The sequence below is a fragment of the Lepeophtheirus salmonis genome, chromosome 8 (genome assembly GCF_016086655.4).
Source record: "Lepeophtheirus salmonis chromosome 8, UVic_Lsal_1.4, whole genome shotgun sequence".
Taxonomy (NCBI): domain Eukaryota; kingdom Metazoa; phylum Arthropoda; class Copepoda; order Siphonostomatoida; family Caligidae; genus Lepeophtheirus; species Lepeophtheirus salmonis.
Window position 1 is genome coordinate 10,159,307 of NC_052138.2, and position 21,681 is coordinate 10,180,987.

Below are 21,681 nucleotides of genomic sequence, written 5' to 3' on the forward strand. Positions count from 1 at the left end.
CTATTACACAATAGACTTTTTAAGAAAATGTAGGACAATGTGTCCTCAGCTTATTTGTTATAACTTTGTTAGATAATTTTTAGTGACGTCATAAATATATTGCATCATAATTGAAATGGACATCAATTCAGGGGCTTAAAATTGATATTTTTACTATATAAAAATGACAAACTTACAATCAATCTTAAGTACACTCACTCCTTCAAATGCCTTTGTGAATAAAAAAAACTTAAACTTGCATGGAGTACTACTTACTGTCAATAATAAACACTGATATTTGAATTAAATAAATGTAATATGTACCAAAAAAAAAAAAAATCTAGATATTGCTAGATTTATACAATTATTATTATTTTTTCATGGATTAGGGACAGGAAAGGTTGGAAAATTTAGAGAAAAATATTTTATTACTTCCATTTTAATAGTTAATTTTTACCAACAATTTTGAAATAAGATGTAGTAACATATTTTTAATACACTTTAGGATCGGATATACAATAAAACTAGACAATAGAGAGATGGGTTATTGATAGATAATAAGGCTTAAGTCCTTTTATATGTTGGTCCATTTTGACAGCCAATAGTTCACTATTTCCTTTAATATTAATGAAAAAAGGAGTTTTATTGTTATAAAATTTGGTTTTTTAAGCCCCCAAAATAGGCAACATTAGCAATGCTTACGTCACGTGAACATGCTCTGTTGTAAAGCTGCGAACAATTCCAAAATTTATTGAAATATAATTCTATAGTGAGAAGAATTGGCTAACTACAAAATGATTTTGGGCCTTTTTTCCGTTTCTTTTCGGAGGAAAGATTGCGTGACACAATAAAAGTAACGTTGTGATAAGCAAGACTTGTTAAATGTATGCTAATTTGCGATAATTATACATATACATGTACTTTTTTTAGATTACTTAAATAAATATTAATTCTGGTCTTTCTGATATACTACTTTTTATTTGAAAATAATTGAAACTAGGTCTAAAAAAAATAAGAATGAATATTTTTGAGAAACTTTTGTTTACTTATTGACAAGTATATCCAATGGATCCGGAAGTCACATCTTTCTGAGACTCTTCCTTTTCAAAACTATCTTTTAGATAACAGCTAAACTTCCATCCCTCAATAAATACCCAGTATTTGCAACCTTTTGTCTTATAACATGCGACAGCACAGTTTCCTGGTTCTTCTGCTTCAACACCATGGCCTCCTTGGCTTTCTGGTAAATCCCCTCCATGTAAACGAATTCCTTTGAAGAAACAAACTCCAGAGGGATCTGAGCTAGGATTTCGAGGTACTCTGCCTCTACCAAATGAGGATAGTTGAGATGGGGCTTCTCCTTCTGGATCACTTTTTGGTTTTGACTTGGATTTATCTAGAAATGATATTTGTTAAAAAACCTTCTCTGAGACAAAAAGAAGAACTGCATACCACAATCCAATCCAACGGAACCGGATATTGCACTTTCTTTTTCACTTTCTTCGGCAAAGTCTGATTTCAAATAACAGTTGACTTTCCAGGCACCAATGAAGGTCCAATAATTACATGTACTTATTTTAGCGCATTCTTCTGCACATTCATTATGATCAGATGTAGGTAGACCATTCACTACTTCTTCTGGTTCTCTAAGATCTCCCCCTTGATAATTGATACCCTCATAGACACAAATGTTCCTACTATCACTTGCCTTTGGTTTTGATGTTGTAACAGGGTTAGGCGTCGTCCATTTGGGATCATTTTGAATTAGAGTGGCTAAAAATGATAATTATGAGTCACTGATTTTTTTAAAGAAAAAGTCTTACCAGTAATATTGCAAGGCAAGCCTACCGACCCAGAAGTAGCTCCTTCTTTATGCTCAGATTTGACGTGGCTTGTTTTTAAATAACAGTCAACTTTCCAACCATCTATTCGAGTCCAATGTTTACAGTAACGTCTCTTGAAACATTCCTTCCTACATTCTTCATTAGATCCAGTGGTAATTCCAAGACCTCCATGAGATTCTGGAAGGTCAGCTCCATTGAAATTAGTATCATCATAACGGCATTCATGATCATTATCCCTTTCATCCTCTAGACAAGATAGATCTTCTTCAATTGCTTTTTCATCTGAAATGTAGGTAGAATGACTAAGCTTTGTTTATGCACTTGACAATAACACAAATATACCACAAGGAATTAAAATAGAACCAGAAGTTGCTCCATGAAGTTCTTGATTGGGACCTTTTGATTCTTTCAAATAACAATTAACTTTCCAATCCTTAATATGCGTCCAAAATTGGCAATCTCTTCTCAAAGAGCATTGCTCTTTGCAATGATCTGCATTTGAAGATTCTAAGCCATGACCTCCCTTTTCCTTTGGCAAGTCTCCCGCTAAAAAGTTAATTCCATGAAAACGACATCCTATATATAAAATGTTAATTCAAAATTGTCAATTTATTTGATTGAATCATGCACTACCTCCGTCATCTGCAATAGAACCTGTGAGCTCCACTTCTGCGTCAATTTTACTTTGAAGATCCGAATCTATTTAATATGAATGAGATCAAAATATTGATGAATTTATATTCAAGTCATAATACGACTAATTTATACCGCAGTTCAACCCAAAGGTTCCAGATATTCCTCCTTCAAATTCAGATTTTTCGCCCAATCTACTTTTCAAATAACAATTAACTTTCCATTTTCCAACATGAGTCCAAAAATTGCATTGTGGTCTTTTCCTACATTCCTATCACCATCATAAATATTAATCGTTATGTATCATATTATTTATATGTGAAATCAAATAAATAAATATGGTCTGAATGTTAAAAATATTTTATAATCGAAAATTATCTAAAAAATATCATACTTGACTACAAGTATCAGCAGAGCCTGTCGTAAGACCTTCTCCACCATTTTCCTTATCCAAATCTCCTCCCAAGAAATTGATTTCATGAAATCTACACTCTAAAATGTATCGTCTTAAGAATATGTAAGTATTTAATTATTTAAAAATTTACCATCTCCTTGAATCGTAACCTTTTCGTTAGGTTTTTTCCTTTCTTCCTCACTCTCTTGGGATCCACACGCAAAGAGCGATCCAGCGATTGAGCCCTCTAAATCTGTTTTTTCTCCAATTGCAGACTTGAGATAACAATTGATGGCCCATTTTTCGACAAAATTCCATGCTTTGCAAAGTATATTATCTTGACAAATTTCACCACACTCCTCAAAAGACTTAGCTTTGATCCCTTCTCCTCCGTCTGCTTTCGATAAGTCCTTTCCAAGGAAAGCAATTTCATCAAAGGCACATCCTACACAATTGAAATATTATAATGACACATTGTTATATCAATTTTAAAAATTAATATGACTAATTACCCTCTGGCTCATCCAATTCCCCTTCATTTGTAAGGTCTGAATTATAACCTAATATTCTATTTAAATTATCAGATGTCAATCCAGATGGATAGGAGCAGCCCTCTTTTTTCCAACCCGTAATAGCACCTTCAATATCCTTGTCTTTTGACCCATCCTTTGTCTTTAAATAGCAATTGACTCGATAGTCTTCCACAAATGTCCAATAATGACAATCTCTCTCAGAATGACATTTTACAATACATTCTCGAATAGTTGAGGTCGAGATCCCACCTCCATTTTTGGAAGTTGGCAAGTCCCCCCCAATGAGAGCGACATCCGCAATGAAACATTCTGCAATAAAATACACATTAGGTATAGCGTTAAATGTAGATATATGGAACTTAATTTCTGCGTTAAATGTAGGTATATGGAACTTAATTTCTGCAGTAAATGACTAGTAAAGGAATAAGTATGAATCATACATAAACTGATATATAAGTGGCAAATCTTGACAACTCCGTTATATATATTTTGTCATTTATAATAGCAAGTAATCTATAAAATATATATTATACGTTGGTGAAATATACAGATGTGACTTTTTGCATGCTAAAAATAAAATGGATTTATCTTATTATTTTTCAAAATTGTATTGTGGTCAATACAATTTTTTTTTAAATTCAACTTATTTGCGATTAAAAAAAAACATACTTGTTCATGATAATCATTGATCTTATTTATACATTTAATTATATGACTGCATATATATATATGTTATAACTGTTATTGATTGGCAATTCTTTTGAATCATATAATATAGATTTTTTATCAAAACTGGTTTAAATAACCTTCAAAAAAAAAAAAAAAAGTTCACAAGTTTTATATTATTTAAATAATAGGAATATTCTGTATTAAGGATCGAATAAATACTTAATATACTAATATCAGTACTTGCCTTCGTAATCATCTGCTTGTCTTTTGGAATGAAGGGAAACCCCCCTACTGAAATGAAAAAGGGATATAAGATTCACTGATAAAACTATCAATAGAATTAAACAACTTCTTTTCATCGTTACGGACGGAAAGATTCACACAGACGACGAATCCTTGAAGATTCAAAAGAACACAAAAGAAAAGATATTGGTTTTTGGGCGAGCGTTTCAGTGGACTTGGTAGATTTATACATATATATTTTTGGTTTTTAGCAATAGATATGAACATTATTATTACATAGATATACATTTAAGATCTTTCAATTTTTACTTTTACCCTAACTGAATATAGCTAGCGCACTCTTCTTTGGACTTTTCAAATATTATTATATACAATACATTATTACACATATCATATATTATTACAGACAGTATAGGTAAATATGGCCGGTTAATGATAGGAATATATTCTATCCTGACTAAGGTAAATATTGTACATTGATCTCTATCCCCTTGTTCAACTTTTTCTGAGGGAGTGATGAAGAGAAATCGTGTGGTTGAATCTCTTCTTCACATTATGCTCATCAAGAATATAATATTAATATACATATGGTATAGTTATAATGAAATGAAATTTCGGAGTTTAATCAATTTTGTATATCATTAAACGTATCCATATACAAATTATTTATTTGCAATTTTTATAGAATCCTTGTACAATATTCCGAATAAATTCAATGCTATAAAATACACAGCCATAACAAAATAATTAGTTATATATTAACTTTTTGTAAAACATACAAAAAAAAAGAAACAAAAACAGAGGACAGATTAATTAATTAATTAAGTTTCGTTGTTCAAATTCCATCATTGTACAAAATATAAATTGAATTATTATATAATATATATATAAATATCATCATTATGATACGATTGAGCTTCTATTATAGTACATACATACAATTCGTGTTTCTAAAATATATTAATATTATGTACATTTATAAGAGATTTTGGAATTATAGCTAGAAGAGATTGTAGTGGCAATGGCCGATGGAGGTGTCAGTATAATATGTAGTAGGGTAAAGGTTATTTTTTTTTTTTTTTGTCTTTTAGGATCCAATAGAAATTAATTTCATCACAGCCTGTATTGTCCGTATAAATATTATTTTTCAATTATGAGACAAAAAAAAATTAATGCATGATTCAAAGCAGCGATAATAAATTTGAAGAAACAGCTAGAGGGAGTTATTATCCGATCCCAAGGTTCATATTTTGAGTGATGGAGGAAGATAGTGTGGAGTTGTGGCGTGTTTTTCGAACACCCGGTTCTTCGATAGGATCTGCATTGGCAGATTTGGTTAGTGCAACAGTTTTATCAAAATCTATTGTGGCGTACCCCTCAGGGATGACTTCCTGCGTTGTTGTGGTTGTTGAGGGCTGTTGATTTGCAACTGTTAAACATGAAGGAGGAGGTGGATGGTCCGAGTGTGTAAGGTCACTCGATGATCCACTTTGATTTAGATCTAATACAATATAATTAACCCGTGGCTCTTCTTCAGGACGATTCTTTTTGATGTTGGCATATTCTCTCTCATTTTCATACTGATTATGAATGACAACATTATTTTTAGGAATTGCAAAATTAAGAGGATTTTCATATGCAACGGACGGATTTCCATTTTTCCAATTGACATAAACAGGTCCCGAGAGTTCGTCTGTTGAAGACGAGGATCCTCTTCTAAGTGGGGGCAATGGAGGAATAGTCGTGCTATTAGTATTAGTATTCGTTGTGCTTCCTGCATTATTGTGGGATGGTGACTCTGCGTTTCGATCCAGAAGCTGTCGACTACTTCCCCGTAGAACTATATTTGAATTAAGGGACTGATGATAGTTACGCACTCGAGTCTGGAGAAGATTGAAAAGTTGTTCAGCTCTTTGACAACGAAATGCATAGATTCCAGCACCTGTTTTACATCTTCTTCCCGACTCAAAGCTAAACATGTTGGTTTCATATCCATAGCGTCGTAGGCATTTGAGTGGCCATCTCACTGGCTCTTTCCCTTTTTGATAGAGGACAAGATTCGCATCTGTCACTTCTAATTGGCCTTGGGAATGCCGTACTCCATCATCGTCTACGTTGAGTACACTGAAGATGTTGGGATGTATATCATTGATGTCTCTCTTACTACTCATGCATCCCATCACGATGAGTTTGATCTTTTCAAAGGAGTTGCTTAATTCGCTCATTCAAAATGGCGAGTTAGTGGTTACCAGACTGAAATAAATAAAGTAATAATGATGATTCAGTAATTTAGATTTGATGATACAAAAGATAGTAGTTCAAGAGACAACATGAGGACGATGTCATGTCATCAGTATAATAATTAATAAATATCACAAGGAAAATAGTCCGATTCAACGTACTATGTATGTACTTCAAAATAAAATGAAACAAGAGAGAATTATTTAAAAGTACAAGTAGTGTAGTACTAGTAATAAGTAGGATATTTAATCACGACCCGCACTCATAAATAGAAATAAAAATTGTCACATTATAATAAAATAACTAAGTAAGGCGATGATATATATAATATAAAATGTGTGCTATAAGATCATAAAAACAACAAGTTTAATGCATCAAATAAATTATCCAGCTGTCATTTAGTTAGTCAGAAACATATATACACAGTGATACACTGACATAGGTCATAGCTGGATCGATCTTGCACAATAGTTAATATTTTCTTATCTCACAATTCACTTTTCTCCTGACTATGTGCTGATGGTATATCATTCCTCTTTCGGCTTCTAACAACTTACTTATTCAATTAATATTATTATCTACTATGACTATGTGTCTCTCTTCAATGAGAATGGAAGCTGGGCTACAAATTCCATGGCTTATAGACTAATTATATATTAGTTTTGATCGTTTGTCTCCCTATAATACAAAACACTCTAGTGGGGAGGAGAAGAAGTTGGGTTGACGATGCCCAATTCTTCAAAATAAACTGCTTAATATTTCAAGCAATAATCTTATGAGAAACGAGGACAGTGAAGAAGAAAGAGAAAATGGGGGTGGGGGGAATTAATAGAGAAAAAGAGAGCTTCTAGCTGATAAGAGGTTTTCTTCTTTTCCCCTCCTCATATTGTGTCAGACTTATTATAGTTACTGTCAAGCCTAAATTGGACAGCCTTGAGTGATTAAGTAAGAAAGACTTGGATACGCATATATAATATAATATACGAGGAAATTCAATATAAAAGGCGCGAAAAAAAAAAGAAGAGACTATGAGATTCTCAACTATTTTCGATCATATTTTATTGTTAATGGTTATATATTCACACACAAAACTAGGGGGAAAAGAACACTCAAAAAAGTATAATATAATATGAATAAGAGAGATATATACATATTAATATTTAATATCGGTATTTTGTTGAATAATCCTTGGGAGAAACGACAAGACCACGACCTTTGCGAGCTCCACGATAAACTGTTTCAATGATATCAATCATTTCTTGCTTATCCTCCATAGGCCAATTGATTTTATTATTATTACCGGTACCCAAATCTATCATAATGTGTTTATTTCGAAAGAAATACATGACAGTGCAAGGGTCGTAGAGTTCGTACATTTTATTGAAGTCGGGAACTTGAGTAATATCCACAAGATAGATGACACAAAAGTTTTTGACTCTCTCTGCAATGCCAAAAAGAGTTTCGTCCATTTTCATACATGTAGGATCCCAATCATGCCCAAAGCGAATGCAAATAACGCGATCCTCTTCGGAGAGAATGGCTTGGTCCACTTGCCAGCCATTCTCTAAATGTGAAATCATGTAAGACATTTTGAGATATTAATAAATAGATCTGTAAATATAATGATAATTGATTAATTAAATACGTTTAGTTATTAAGCAATGATTAAAAAATTCATCTGTAAGTCATAGATTACTCATACACTAAAGGTTTTTCCCCCTCATTAATGAATTAAAGTCAAAATGTATTTAACATCTTTTTTTAAAGAAGAGAAAGAATGATCGAAATTGCAGGATATCCCTTTCTAAAGCGCCTCAGTTCCCTCCCTCCAACCTCAAGAGTCAGGATTACTAATGAATAGAATGTGAATCTGCAGAACTTGGTGAAGGGATAGAAGATTTGAATATGTGGAATGAGAAACGTACACTTTTGTATGGAAAAAGGATGCAAGAGTTCTCAAGCACGATTGTTGGAGGCTTCCTTTCGAGCAGCGTCCTGCAAGAGCTGTGCGTCCACTTCTTCGTGTGGTAATTGAACGTAGCGAACAACGGAGCCTCTGATAAAGCAGTTCTTCACAGAGAGCATATGAGGATATTTGTCTGGATCTGTGACACTCACGTCCGTGAGTTTGATGTTGAGGTACTGGTCCACGGAATGAAGGGTTCCACAAATACTTAGATCGTTCTTCAGTTCCACGACAACGTCTTTTCCCACAAGGGACTTGAAAAAAAGAGTAGAAAAGCATGGATGGACTACCGATGCCTTGTGCACGAAAGGAAAGAGGATCACTTTCCAAGGGACTGGGCTGCACTCAGGATTTCACAATCGCTCATTTGCCGATGGAAGCCACGCTAGCTATGAAGCTAAGAGCTAATCCACACAGTCACTTCAGCTATTTTATTAGTTCATCACATAGAAGCGTGAAGCGTGAAGATGAGTGAGTGCTTGAGGACGCTAGTGTTCCGTAAGATCACGTCAACTGCTCTATGCCCCCTCTCTATCATATACTTATGTATTCTTTGGAAATAAAGAAAAAGAGGAAGAAAAGTTTTAGATTATTAGAGTATAAATACTCTCACAACAGCTGACGTCATCTCGAGTCGATAACAAACTCATCATATCAAAACTTAGTCGCTCTAGCTATATATTATCTATGATTCTTATCACTTTATATTTCTAGCTATATTTTCAACTTCTAATAACTCCCTTTCAAGCAGTATCTGCGGAATGTTTATTACTTTTAAGTCACTCAACCTCATAGTACCCCTTTGATACGTACATATACCTTGAATAACTCATACAATTTACTTTGTTTCTCCTTAGTCCTTGGGAATTTTATGGTATCCCTTTGTACCCTCAACTGTAACATGATAATAAGGGATATTTCGGATCTTGAACAAAGTAAAGAATATCTGTGAGGTAGGTACATATTTATTTAAAGAAAGGATAGAAGAAAGGCCGACGATATAGTAGAACAAGGTAGAGGTATTTATCAACGTAGCTGACGTGGAGAGCGGGAGCTTAGAAGAAGCTTTAATTAAGTCAAACCTGCTTCAAACACAGTAACGAAACGAAGGTGGCGATAGTTATTTTTTTTTGTACGCTAGCAGTTTGAATATTACTCCATAAACTTACGACGCAGCCTCTATGAATTCACCGTTTTTAATTGAGTAAATAAGGTAAACTCTGGGAAGGGAGAAAAAAGTTACATACGGCATAAGAGAAAATGATATAATGACGTCATCCCTGGTATCATAAAAAGCGACACCTTGCGCGAGGAAAACATATATTTACGACAATGATCCACTCAATCTAACAGGCACGAATTGGTGCTACTGTGTTTCAAACAAATAATATATGTATATAAAAAACTAAAAGAGAAATAAGGGCATTTCTGTTGACTTGGCACCCTTCTTTTGTCGTGCGTTAAAAAGCTGAAATTCAGGTCAACAACTGATTATATGTATTAATAATATCTACCTCAGACTCGTGTTTATCATAGTTATTATTACTTAAGTTATTGGTTAAGCAATATAATTTTTTGTAAATTTATGGATTTATTTTTTCTTGTTACTGACCTCTTGAATCATTGTTTCTACGCTCAAAAATGCATAATCTTCTATAGAATCATAGTATACTTCTATATATATGAACTATCGAGTTTTATAAAACGACAGTATAATCGACTGAAGATCCAGTTAGGAACAGAAAAAGTTCTCATCTACCATCCCCTGCTCTTTTATTGGAGTTCTTCAGTCTTCTTCTCCTTAATTCAACTATGGTTTGTCGCCTATTTTGAAAAAATTGTACTCCTTATTAAGTTTAAAAACTCTGAGCTGGAAGGGCTGTAGCCCCCCCCAAAAAAAAAAAAACATTGATTGTTTAGTTGTTGATCTGACCTGAAAATGTTTAAATTACACACATTACAGTCCATATCCGTATATTAAGTGTAAGATGATGCTCACATGATGCGAATGTCCAACTTATGTAGCACTTCAGAACAATTACCAAGAGTGTGCACATTTGATGGCAATCCAGACACACAGTGAAGGATTGCACATAAAAACAATAACACAAAATGAGTTCTACAATACATCCAAGAATAAAAATTAAGGAAAAAGGGTCCTGAGTCACTCATGTGCCCATGGCCCTGACTACCATGATATCAATTTCCCTTTTAGATATACCAAATCTCTTAAGTAGCTCTTTCAATTTGGCCAGTACGATTCAATTCATGACAATCCCACCTACTTCTTGAATCACTACGCTCTCCGGAGAGGGTTTTAGCTTAATAGATTCCAGTAAGTCATTTGACAAATACTTTTTTCGTTTTTACACTATTGGCCGAGACTAAATCAGTTGTATTCCCAACAATTGTTGGGTCCAAGATGTGCATATTCCTTCTTGTACTAATACAAGATCTGGTTTTAATGTCGTCTCCCTAATTTTGTATACTTGGTTTTTAAAAACCTTCCCTCCTGGCCGGCGTAACTTCAAGTCCAAGTAGTCAACTAATTTATCATGCCTCTCTATACTGAAGCCTTGTGTGGGTGGGCATGTTTACAGGATATGGTCAAGATTTTTAACGCTGTCACCGAAGATTTTGCATTTGTTATTCGTTGGAATTACCTTATATAGATTAAATTTAGACTTGGTTGCCACGTTACCTTCCATGATTTGCACAACTCTTTTGAACTCTGTATTGTTCATGTTAAAAGTATTGCCCAGGAGAAAGTTGTGATTCCCCTTACCTTGAAGGGTATACTTCATACCTTTTGTGTCTACCGAGTTAATTAGGTTGGCCTTGACGAGTTCTTGGAATTTGGTCTTCTCATGTATCACCGTTGCATTATACTTTATCGTATTGTTCAAGAAAAGGCCAGGCAGTTCGCAGTAGAGAGCTCTAACATAAGTATTGTTACTCTTCACATGTGAACGCATCCTATTATTGTAGTATTGTAGGCACAGCTTGCAGTTGACAGAAGGTGCATTACTCCAAGTCCACCATCTTTAGCTTTCAATTCAAGGAAACTTATAGGCGCATTTGCGGAACAGGCCCTTTCTTTTACGGACATACTTTCTTATTACAATTTGAAAAACCTTACAGTCTCCCTTGATAATCTTGGATTTGGTGACTGCATTGAGGTACAGTTTTATTACATTGCTTTTGAGGATGTGTAAGAGTTGTTTATTTGAAAATTGTTTGATTGATAAGTGTTGTTGATGTATATAATACAGACATAACTCGTCTCAATTACATTGATATCTATTCAATTTATAAGGTGGAGTTTAGGATATATGTTCCATATGTATAATTATATAACCTGGACACTTTAAGCCTCTTCTCTGATTAGTGATTTCTTTAATACTTGTGAGTCTCTTTTGTGAATGAAAAACAAGTGGAAGATAATTCTATACTCTTAAAGAGCATATTCTATTCTGATATTGCATTTCAATAGTTATCGTATCAAATCATCCAATACTTATATTATTGAACTGAAGAGTCACATAAAGGAAAATATAATGGAAAATACAGTGAGGAACAAAAATCCTTCATTGAACCCCTTGTGTTCAATCCTCTAAACTTAACTCCTACTTAAGTAAACTCTTTCCTTGATAAGAGTCCTTTAATGTCCTTAATGCCTATAATGCGTGAATCACTACTAAATAGTCTCTATCACAAATATCAATTCCATTTATAAGTTTGAATTTGTGCTGTACTGCAAATATGGACAGTATTGAACACTTCAAGTTATTGGGAACTATGTGCTTTAAAAAATATAATTGAGTTCTAACTTTAATAGATTTCTATTGTAATATCTGAATGTCGTTGCAATTGCAGAAATTATTGAGTCAAGAATCTACGAAGCAGGTAAATTGCTTCTTAGCATCTACGAATATAACTATCTCGAAGATCTAGGATCTTTACAAAAATAAATAAATTACTAAATGTGTGACATACGAGTTAATTTGTTAAACAATTGTTAAAATGTATCAAAATAATAATACAATTGTGTGAGTATTAATTGAACAAATAAAAATAATTAGAACATCAATAGTATTCTTCTAAGCCACAAAATTGTCAGTACAATAATTATATTAATTTCATTAAACACATTAAAAACTTGAACTTTATTTGCATAAAATAAGTATTATAAATTAAAATCAGTACTTATTACATAATCATTGAATAATAATATCATAGATTGCTAAACAATCGTCAATAATTAATAAAAATGTTTATAAATGTGTAAAGGTAGATATTTATTTCTTCTTTTCTGTTGCTCTCTCTTTTCATTTGGCATGGCCCTTCTTTGCTTTCAAGTCTATAAGCTAACGGATCACTGATCAGTTGTAGTAGTCCCCTGATGACATCATCTTTGTGTGGAAGATGACGTCATATAATAAAAATTGAGACATGCAAGCCAGTTACTTAGGAAAATAAATGTATAATTAAAGCAAGTTTACCTAAGTCAAAGGCAAAGTGAGAGACTGGACTAAGAGTGAGGTGTATCTTGAGCATATGAAGCGACTCCTAGTAAGTTATAGCCTATAGGTTATCTCAAGAAGAGTGACTTAGTTGGAAAGTAGTTGAGTAGTTCTCTTTTCATTGATTCCATCAGCAATCAATTCACTGATTTTGGATTCACTCCTTTGATCCAGAGTTCTGTGTTTTCTCTGAGCTGCTTTTGAACTTTCAACTCATCAATGTCCCATCTGATCCGAGGAGTTTTGAGTCGATCCTACTCGTCCGGAGTGCGTATTCCTCCCTCAATGATGGGCACTCTCATGGACGTAGGATCCAGAAGGATTTTTAATCAAGAGTCCGACATGTTTCGGGAATCCGTTCGACGATTTATGAAGGAGAAATTAGTTCCAGCTTATGATACTGGATTTGGAGGAACTGGAATCCCTACCAAAGAAATTTGGAAAGAATTTGGTGACATGGGACTTTTAGGTGTTGGGATCAGCAGTGAAAAAGGGGGTTTTGACGGTAGTTTTACGGATGCTTCCATCATTCACGAGGAACAAATCTACTGTAATTGCACTGCACCTGCTGTTTTAATTCATTCTGGAATTGTAATGCCTTACATTGCCAACTATGGCACAAAGGAGCAAATTGAAAGGTACATGCCTCCCATGGTTGCCGGAGAATTAATAGGTCTATACATTTACCTAATTATTTCATATTCATTGTCGATAATAACCTGTCTATGATTCACTAGGTGCACTTGGCATGACAGAGCCAGGAGCTGGATCTGATCTACAAGGTATAAGAACCTCTGCAAAAGCAGACGGAGATGATTTCATCCTTAATGGAAGCAAAGTTTTTATTACGAATGGAATTGTTGCTGATCTTTGCATCGTTGTGGCTGTGACGGATCCTAATGCCCGCTCTAAGGCTCATGGATTATCTCTATTCCTCGTTCCATCAGATGCTCCTGGATACAGCAAAGGCTGCAACTTAAAGAAAATTGGTTGTCATAATCAGGATACGGCCGAATTATTTTTCGAGGATGTACGTCTTCCAAAGTCTGCTCTTTTGGGAAAATTCAATGGAGGTTTTTATCATTTGATGGAGGAATTGCCTCAAGAGAGACTTGGTATCGCTGTTATTGCTGCTGCTCATGCTGAATGGATGTATGAGGAAACAAAGGACTATATTAATCAAAGACAGGCTTTCGGTAAGAGTCTCGCCCATCTCCCAACTGTAAGATTCAAGATGGCAGAGCTCAAAACTAAGATTGCAGTCATGCGAGCTTTTGTTGATGAGTGTTTAATAATGCATGAGCACAAGAAATGCAATCAGGAAATGGCTTCAATGGCTAAATATGCTGCCACAGATTTGGAAAATGAGGTTGCTACTGAATGTGTTCAATTACACGGAGGTTGGGGGTATATGTACGAAACTCCAATTGCAAGAGCCTTTATCGACTCAAGAGTTCAACCCATCTACGGTGGATCCAATGAAATCATGAAAGAATTAATATCCAGGAGTGTCATTAAAAGATAGACATTTTATTTGTTATATTACTTACTTATATTTTAATATACCTCATTAGTGTTTCGCAAATAATTAAACCATTATTATTATTTTTAAATATTTAAATACTCGTAATTTAAAATATATGTATATCCTAATTTCAGGATCATGGATGAGATAGAAAGATGTGTTTTTGTAAAAAATGAAGTCCATGTGTATAAAATACCTCCACGTACATCGGCACGAGGCTATCGTGCCGCAAATTGGAATTTAAACGTTCCAGAATGGACTGGTAGAATAAGAGCGATGGTAAAGGGCAAGGATCTACAACTTTGTTTGGAAGATAAAAACTCAGGAGAACTATTTGCAGCTTGTCCAGTGGAACAGTATCCTGGAACTTCAGTTGAAGCTGTGTTAGACTCTTCTCGATATTTTGTTTTGTGCATCCAGGGTGATGGACGAAAAGCCTTTATTGGCATTGGGTTTGCAGATAGAGCTGATAGTTTTGATCTTAATGTCGTTCTTCATGATCATTTCAAGTGGATAAAAAGACAAGAAAATGAATTAGAAAATCCATCAGGAGAAGAAGGGACTAACAGTGGCCCTGCTCTTGATCTTTCTCTAAAAGATGGAGAAACTTTTCGTATTAATATTCCAAAAAAAGATGGAATCTCTAGAAACCGATCCAAAGCAAGCTCCCGTGGACTACTGCCTCCTCCTTCGTCTTCCGGTGATGCGCCCAGAATAGCTCCTCCACCTGGAGATACACCCATTCAATCTCCTACAGAGCCTTTTAATTCTGTGATATCTAATCCATTAATAGATATTCCGTCCTCTTCCATCAATGATGAGGAGGAGGAGGATGAGGATGATTGGGGAGAATTTAAAGGAGGAAATGCAACGGTGCAGTCGAGTGGGAACTGGGTCACTTTTTGATGTATGTAGATCATCCCATCAACAATGACCATGAAAGAAACAATATTATATTCACTCAATAATATCATAGGTATGAAGTCCAGAAATTATTGAACCCAATATCAATATATATATACGCATTTTTAAAAAAAAGAAATTAATTATTATGTCATTCATTAGAAATTTAAGCCCCATATGTTGTTATTATTTGTGTATACGTCAGAATTGTGGAATTAGAGCAAGTTTTATACTTACAATATTTTATACTTGTGCATTTAAAAAATAGAGAAAAAAGTATTGAATTCTAAATATGATTGAGAGTTACTTTTCTGGACTTCATATCTCATTTCATTACAAACGTTTAATTAGCCACATTTATATATTTTTCTATATACCAGTACTACTTCTCATGGTGGGAGTAGAGTTGATCTTCCTGAAGTAAGTACATATTTTGTTGCAACAAACCGAGTGAATAACAAACAAGCTTTCTTTCTTTTTTGTGTATGTACTTTGCTAATACGAAATGATTTTGTTGTATATTTGATAATGATAGAGTGTTGATTTAACTATTTAAAAGTATATAAAAGTGTATCTTAGAAATATAATAATAATAATGTTTATATATCATTCTAATATTTATAAGTTTTTTGGTTGTTTTTTTTTTGCAACAAAACACGATCGTAAATAATTTTTTCTCCATTCCTGAAGCACCGACATATTTACCACATTGCGTATAATATACTGAGTATATACGTGTATTGGATTTGATAAGAAATGGTTGTATAATTGTATAATGTTTCTATAAAAAATGAGTCGAAGATCTTAAAATGTTACCTTTAGACTTTTACCTCTGCAAGTTATCTTTTCTTTTTTGGCCTAACAACCGTGCCACCTCTTAAAAATAGTTAATTAATTGTTGAGTGGTTTCATGTGAGGTTGGCATTGTTGATGTTGGTCATTCTGGTGGCCTAAACAACCAAGTTTTATAACAATGAAAACTCTTTTTTCATTAATATTCTGGAAAATAGTGAGCTATTGAATGCCAAAATGGGACCAAAAAATAAAGACTGTCTATACAATTTTTATCCTATTGCAGTGATTCCCAACCTTTCACATATAGTGACCCATTTTAGAACAAGAAATCAGGAAACGACTCCAATTTTTAAATATCTTATATTATATATCAACTTGAATAGCTGAACCCTACATATACATTCATTTTTTTTTTTGTACAAGAAACTGCCATATATTGCAATTATCAATTGTAGATTATTTATTCATAGAGTAACTCTACATGCCGTAAGTTTTTCATCGGAGAATATTATCACTCGGTCATCATTATGTTTGAGGTCATAAAAAAGACTCCTACGACGCTTCATACGGAATTGTTGATGATTAAAAATGTTAAAAATGGTCTCTTAAGCAAGTATCATTGACTTCCTACCTACAGCGTTGACCACCATTGACACGGTATTCTTACTTTTCTTACAAAAAAATATAGCCCCTAAGTGAAAATTGGCAGATACTGTCAAATTTGGCAATAATGATGGGAGGAACAATAGCTATAGCGCGACCAAAACAAAAACCAAACATATTCAATCTCTCAATGTATTGAGTTACTTAGGGAACAGTTATCCAGTTAATGTCATAGTATGAATTCATATAACTTTCTTAATATGTTTTTCACCGAGTTTGATTTAATATACACACTCGGCTCAAAATCAATTAACTACCCCTTGTCATTGACGTCGCGACCCACAGATTGGGAAGCACTGTTCTATTGCCTAGTTTTATTATATATTAGACACTAAAATGTATTAAAAATATGTTAGTACATCGTTATACAGTCTTATTTCCATGTTGTAGATACAAATTAACTATTACCATGGAAAGAATTAGATATTTTTCTCTAATTATTATCCTACTTTTCTCGTCCCTAATCATTAAGTTTAAAAAAAAAATATATATATATATAAATCTAGCCAATTTTAGTATATATTACTTTTATTTAATACAAATATCCGTGTTTATCAGTTGCATCAAGTTGTTTTCATTGCGATTGTTAATTCATTTATTTATTGTTAAACCAATTTGTAAAGTTTCGTCAAGATTTATTGGAAATATGTCGATTTTTTGTTGTAAAAAAAATCAATTTTGAGCTCTAAAGAGTCTTCTTCAATTATGATGGAATTAATGACGTCAGTGAAAACGCTCTATACATGCAAAATAATTATTTCAGCAAATTGGTATGAAAAAAAGTAGTCGACCAGGTCATAATCTTTAGGCGCCATAATGTCGATTAAATAAAAACTATTTTATGTAATAATGAACAAAAATATTATGTAATTTTCACTCATAAAATGTTTCTAGGACGTTTACTAAAATCTACCATCACCTCTTTCTCTACGCCCCCACAAAAAAAAAAAAAAAAACCAGTACCCTATTTGGTGCGTACCTCTATGATTCTTCGTCTTTTCGAACTTGGACTCGTCCATCTCAACAACGCGCTCAGGCCTACCTAATCTTACAGGATAGTTTTCAAAATATTTTTTATAAATTTCACGCAAAAATTATAGCAATCTACAACTGTACGTTTAGAAAGACCGATTTTGTCTGCAGTAGTAGAAACCGTTGATAATTTGGACCAATAATCATAATATAATGTTTAAAAGAAATGTGACTTTTTTCAAAAAAAGTTTTTTTTTAAATTGAATATATTTTCCTACAAAATGCCTGAGAATACCTATACCAGGGGAGGCCTGCAGATTATCATGTTAATAATTATCATGGTGATTTATTTATGTATTGTATTTTTATATATTAGGTTGCTGTAGGATTAATATCTAGTTGAGTCTAGGGAAAAAAGTTCTTGATATAGAAAGAGAGAGAGAGATAAAAAAAGGAAGAATAATTAGAAAGAGAAAGTGATGATTTGAGAATTCAGACGACTGAGAGAAAAAGCGAGATCAGTTTTGGATTTTGTCCTCAAATATAAATTCTATTATTGGTTTCAATTCAATTGTACAAAATTTATTTCCCCTAGTGTTATGAATAGGTGATTTATTATTAGGAAATCCCACTGCTAAACTGGAGTATTTCCTAATTTAATAAACTATACTTTTACCACTTATTTTGGAAGTACTTATTTAGTAGTTCAAATATATAAAAATTTGTACTTGTACACTTTTTAAAGGCTTGAAAAAATTTTGATAGTAAAAAATAAATACATATACGCGTAAAATTTTAATTTCATACATGGATGTTTTAATATTTTATTAGGGATCATTCAATCAAGAAGAAAATTCCAAAGATACAATAAATTTAGTACATCTACCTCCCTACAAATTCGTGATTATGCATAAATACATAAGTGCATCTATTCTATTTTCAAATTGTAAATTTTTATTGTCCTGCAAATATAAACATTTTACATATTGAGAAAAATATAATCAATGAGTTCACAGATGAAAAAAATATATATAAAGATACATCGTTTCTTTATGTTAAAAGGATTTAGCCTCATAAACATAAATTGATTTAATTTCTGCTATAATTATACAATTATGAATTCATAATAACTACACTTTCCCGCTTATGAGCTTGGTGTATACTGAGTGTCCTTCTTGTTTGAAATTTCTGTTGGATACTTAACAGCGAAAGCCCTTTATAATCATGTTCCTGGACTATATAACCCTCAATATCGGTATGATAGGGAGTAGTATATTTACATTTTTTACATTCGAATCTTTTATTTATACTTGTCTTAAAATGTTTTTTATCTCAGATTTCAAGACTTGGTGGTATTCTGAAATAAAATAATGGAATATAACGAATAAATTCAACCGTGTTTTCTTCGTTAGTAGTATCGCTAGAATTAGTATTGTTGAAAAACCCCTTGATTTGAAATACTTCTGCAGCACCAATCAAATCATTGATTACATTTGAGGCCACTCTCATTTCTCCATAACATAAAAAAGATAAAATGAGTTCCAGATAGTCAAAATTGATATTTTTGAGGTAGATCACAGGATGTGGATGGAAAGGGATAGACTGATTTTTGATAGTTCTTGATTGCGTAATAGCTCAGATAATCTTTGTATGAAGTTAGACTCATATTCATTCCATCGAATACAGAGATTCTCGAGGTAGCCCATCTTGTACTTTACAATCACAATTAGTGACAATGTAAGAAAGAACTTGGATGATTAACATGAACCAGTTTATACCAATAATAATAAGGATATATGCAACACAGTAATGTGTTATTTTAAAGATGTAGTGAGTCGACATAAAATAATATTGAAGGAAAGGAGAAAATTTAAATTAATTTTCCTACGGCTTAATATACATACAGCCAGGGCCGTACGTCAGTATTGCACTTTGTCCGCTTCAGCGGACCAAAAAAACAAAACCTTACTCAACCGTCCACCAATCATATAGGTATGTAAATATAGATGAATTAAGTCATAATTAATTATTAAAATCTATTACATATATGTAACTTATGACCAACTCATAATAGTACTGAGTCATTATAATAAAATTACATATTTGTAGCACGTCCACCCAAAAGGAAGCTAGATAATTTTTCTCAAAATTGAACATGGAATACATTTTCCAACAAATTATAGTTCATTTAAAAAATTTAAAACAACTGAATCCTACTTCCGTGAAACACATTTCGATGTTGCAATCAATAAGATTGTATTAGAGCTTGAGTGCAGATTTGCCTCCGACGATACAAACATCACAATGGATCTCATTGCAATCGTCAATGACAGTGAAGTGGAGACCTGTGTCATTGAGCGTGTCGCCAGGCACTACAGACTTGAACTCGAGCAGCCCAGTCAGACCATGCAATCTTCCAGCAATTCAAGGTTAATATTATAATGTTTCATTTTGCATTATATGTTTAAAATTTATGTTTTTCTAGGCAGATATTGACACAGAAGACATGGTTTCGTCACAAATTGCTGCGGAGTTAATAAGCTCGGGAGTGTTCCGCCTGATGCCGGAGCTATACAAGGTGATCGTTATCCTGGCTTCAATGCCCATCAGCAGCTGTGAGGCGGAGCGGTCATTCTCCTGTCTCAGAAGGCTCAAGAACCACTTGAGGGCCACCATGGACCAGGAGAGGCTCTCCTCCATCACCCTCTTGAACATGGACAGGATGATGGTGGACAAGGTGCTCCATGAAGACATGGACAGTTTGATTGACACCTTTGCGTCAAGGAAAGAGAGGAAAAACTTCTTCTTCTAATCATGATAAAGAACACATGCATTTTTTTCTTCATTTTTTCAAACACATCACCACGTATACATGCGAGTTAAGAACATCAAGACTTGTGAACATAATTTATTTTCTGTCGATGTAACCGTTTCATGGTATATTATAATCTCGTTCATTATCTTCATCCGTTATTATTTTAAAAATATTTAAGGAGGTTTAAATTGTTTGACTTAATTGTATAGTTCAAAAAATTTCTCTCATTCTTGCACCGTGCATTTTATACTCCATTATACTCCTTCCTTTATGAATAGGTCGGCATTGACTTTCCGTCTAGAGTTTTTCCTTTTCATTTTATTTTTCCAAATGTTTGCCTGAAGAAAATAATGGTCAGACAGTCCATTGGACGATATTCTTGCAAGATTTAATCTATGCTGTAGCATTTGCCCTGTTTAAATATCCCACGTTCACCACTGAAAATCAACCGTTCACCCTTGTAAAGCGGACCGAAAAATCTTCCTGACATACGGCACTGCATACAGCCAGGGGCGGTATCCTTATATGAACAACGGCATGAGCGCCGAAAAAAAAGTTAGTCCTACCACATTATTATTTCTTATATCAAAAATTTGTATATGATTGTATTCCGAGTATTCCTGACTCCTGTCCTACCTTCTCATCTTTTAGCTATTCTTATTATTTAATATATGTATAAAGTACTACCCTCATTATTCTTCTTATAAATAGCCGTGAATTGTGTATGTTTGTCAGAGTAGTAATGATTGTGTATTAATAAGAATATATACGTGTTCCTATTAAATTACATCGTTGCCTTATTCCTCCACGTCTCTTCTCTCCTCATTTCTCTCGGTCGTCATGGATTCCGTTATTGAATAGTTTGTGTCTCTTCAACCTCGTCAACACAAACAATTTACATAATGTAGAACTATATACGTCGCACCCTGTATACACGTTTGGTGCTATATACCAGGGGTCGGCAACCTTTTGGAGAGTAGGGG

The 21,681-nt window shown here is 33.5% G+C and overlaps 5 protein-coding genes across 8 annotated transcripts; 2 read left to right on the top strand and 3 right to left on the bottom strand.

The window, feature by feature from the left end:
* Window positions 1-937: 937 nt before the first annotated feature.
* Window positions 938-4,478, bottom strand: LOC121123714 (uncharacterized). The gene is made up of 10 exons (XM_040718837.2): window positions 4,297-4,478; window positions 3,363-3,692; window positions 3,002-3,295; window positions 2,851-2,948; window positions 2,592-2,727; window positions 2,457-2,522; window positions 2,166-2,399; window positions 1,803-2,105; window positions 1,432-1,752; window positions 938-1,375 (listed from the first exon to the last, which is right to left on the bottom strand). Exons 1-10 carry the CDS (start codon window positions 4,409-4,411, stop codon window positions 1,026-1,028), a joined length of 2,247 nt encoding a protein of 748 aa, XP_040574771.1. The 5' UTR covers window positions 4,412-4,478; the 3' UTR covers window positions 938-1,025.
* A 36-nt stretch (window positions 4,479-4,514) lies between these two features.
* On the bottom strand, window positions 4,515-7,329 carry LOC121123716 (uncharacterized). 3 transcript variants are annotated; one of them, XM_040718838.2, is made up of 2 exons: window positions 7,094-7,329; window positions 4,515-6,548 (listed from the first exon to the last, which is right to left on the bottom strand). In XM_040718838.2, exon 2 carries the CDS (start codon window positions 6,518-6,520, stop codon window positions 5,522-5,524), a length of 999 nt encoding a protein of 332 aa, XP_040574772.1. In that variant the 5' UTR covers window positions 6,521-6,548; window positions 7,094-7,329; the 3' UTR covers window positions 4,515-5,521. The 3 variants fall into 3 exon arrangements, with proteins under 3 accessions (XP_040574772.1, XP_040574774.1, XP_040574773.1); XM_040718840.2 differs by having other exon boundaries at window positions 5,360-6,548; window positions 7,028-7,147; XM_040718839.2 differs by lacking the exon at window positions 7,094-7,329 and adding an exon at window positions 6,698-6,817 and having other exon boundaries at window positions 5,360-6,548.
* Window positions 7,330-7,578: 249 nt separating this feature from the next.
* Window positions 7,579-8,951, bottom strand: Dim1 (thioredoxin-like protein Dim1). Its single transcript, XM_040718842.2, has 2 exons — window positions 8,462-8,951; window positions 7,579-8,147 (listed from the first exon to the last, which is right to left on the bottom strand). Exon 2 carries the CDS (start codon window positions 8,123-8,125, stop codon window positions 7,697-7,699), a length of 429 nt encoding a protein of 142 aa, XP_040574776.1. The 5' UTR covers window positions 8,126-8,147; window positions 8,462-8,951; the 3' UTR covers window positions 7,579-7,696.
* A 3,933-nt stretch (window positions 8,952-12,884) lies between these two features.
* LOC121122406 (long-chain specific acyl-CoA dehydrogenase, mitochondrial) lies at window positions 12,885-14,684 on the top strand. Its single transcript, XM_040717387.2, has 2 exons — window positions 12,885-13,698; window positions 13,763-14,684. The coding sequence occupies exons 1-2, from the start codon at window positions 13,245-13,247 to the stop codon at window positions 14,548-14,550; spliced, it is 1,242 nt and encodes a 413-aa protein (XP_040573321.1). The 5' UTR covers window positions 12,885-13,244; the 3' UTR covers window positions 14,551-14,684.
* Window positions 14,685-14,688: 4 nt separating this feature from the next.
* On the top strand, window positions 14,689-21,482 carry LOC121122407 (NECAP-like protein CG9132). Of its 2 annotated transcripts, XM_071890824.1 has the most exons (3): window positions 14,689-15,526; window positions 18,715-20,312; window positions 20,369-21,482. In XM_071890824.1, exon 1 carries the CDS (start codon window positions 14,689-14,691, stop codon window positions 15,454-15,456), a length of 768 nt encoding a protein of 255 aa, XP_071746925.1. In that variant the 3' UTR covers window positions 15,457-15,526; window positions 18,715-20,312; window positions 20,369-21,482. The 2 variants fall into 2 exon arrangements, with proteins under 2 accessions (XP_071746925.1, XP_040573322.1); XM_040717388.2 differs by lacking the exons at window positions 18,715-20,312; window positions 20,369-21,482 and adding an exon at window positions 15,805-16,068.
* The last annotated feature ends 199 nt before the right edge of the window (window positions 21,483-21,681 follow it).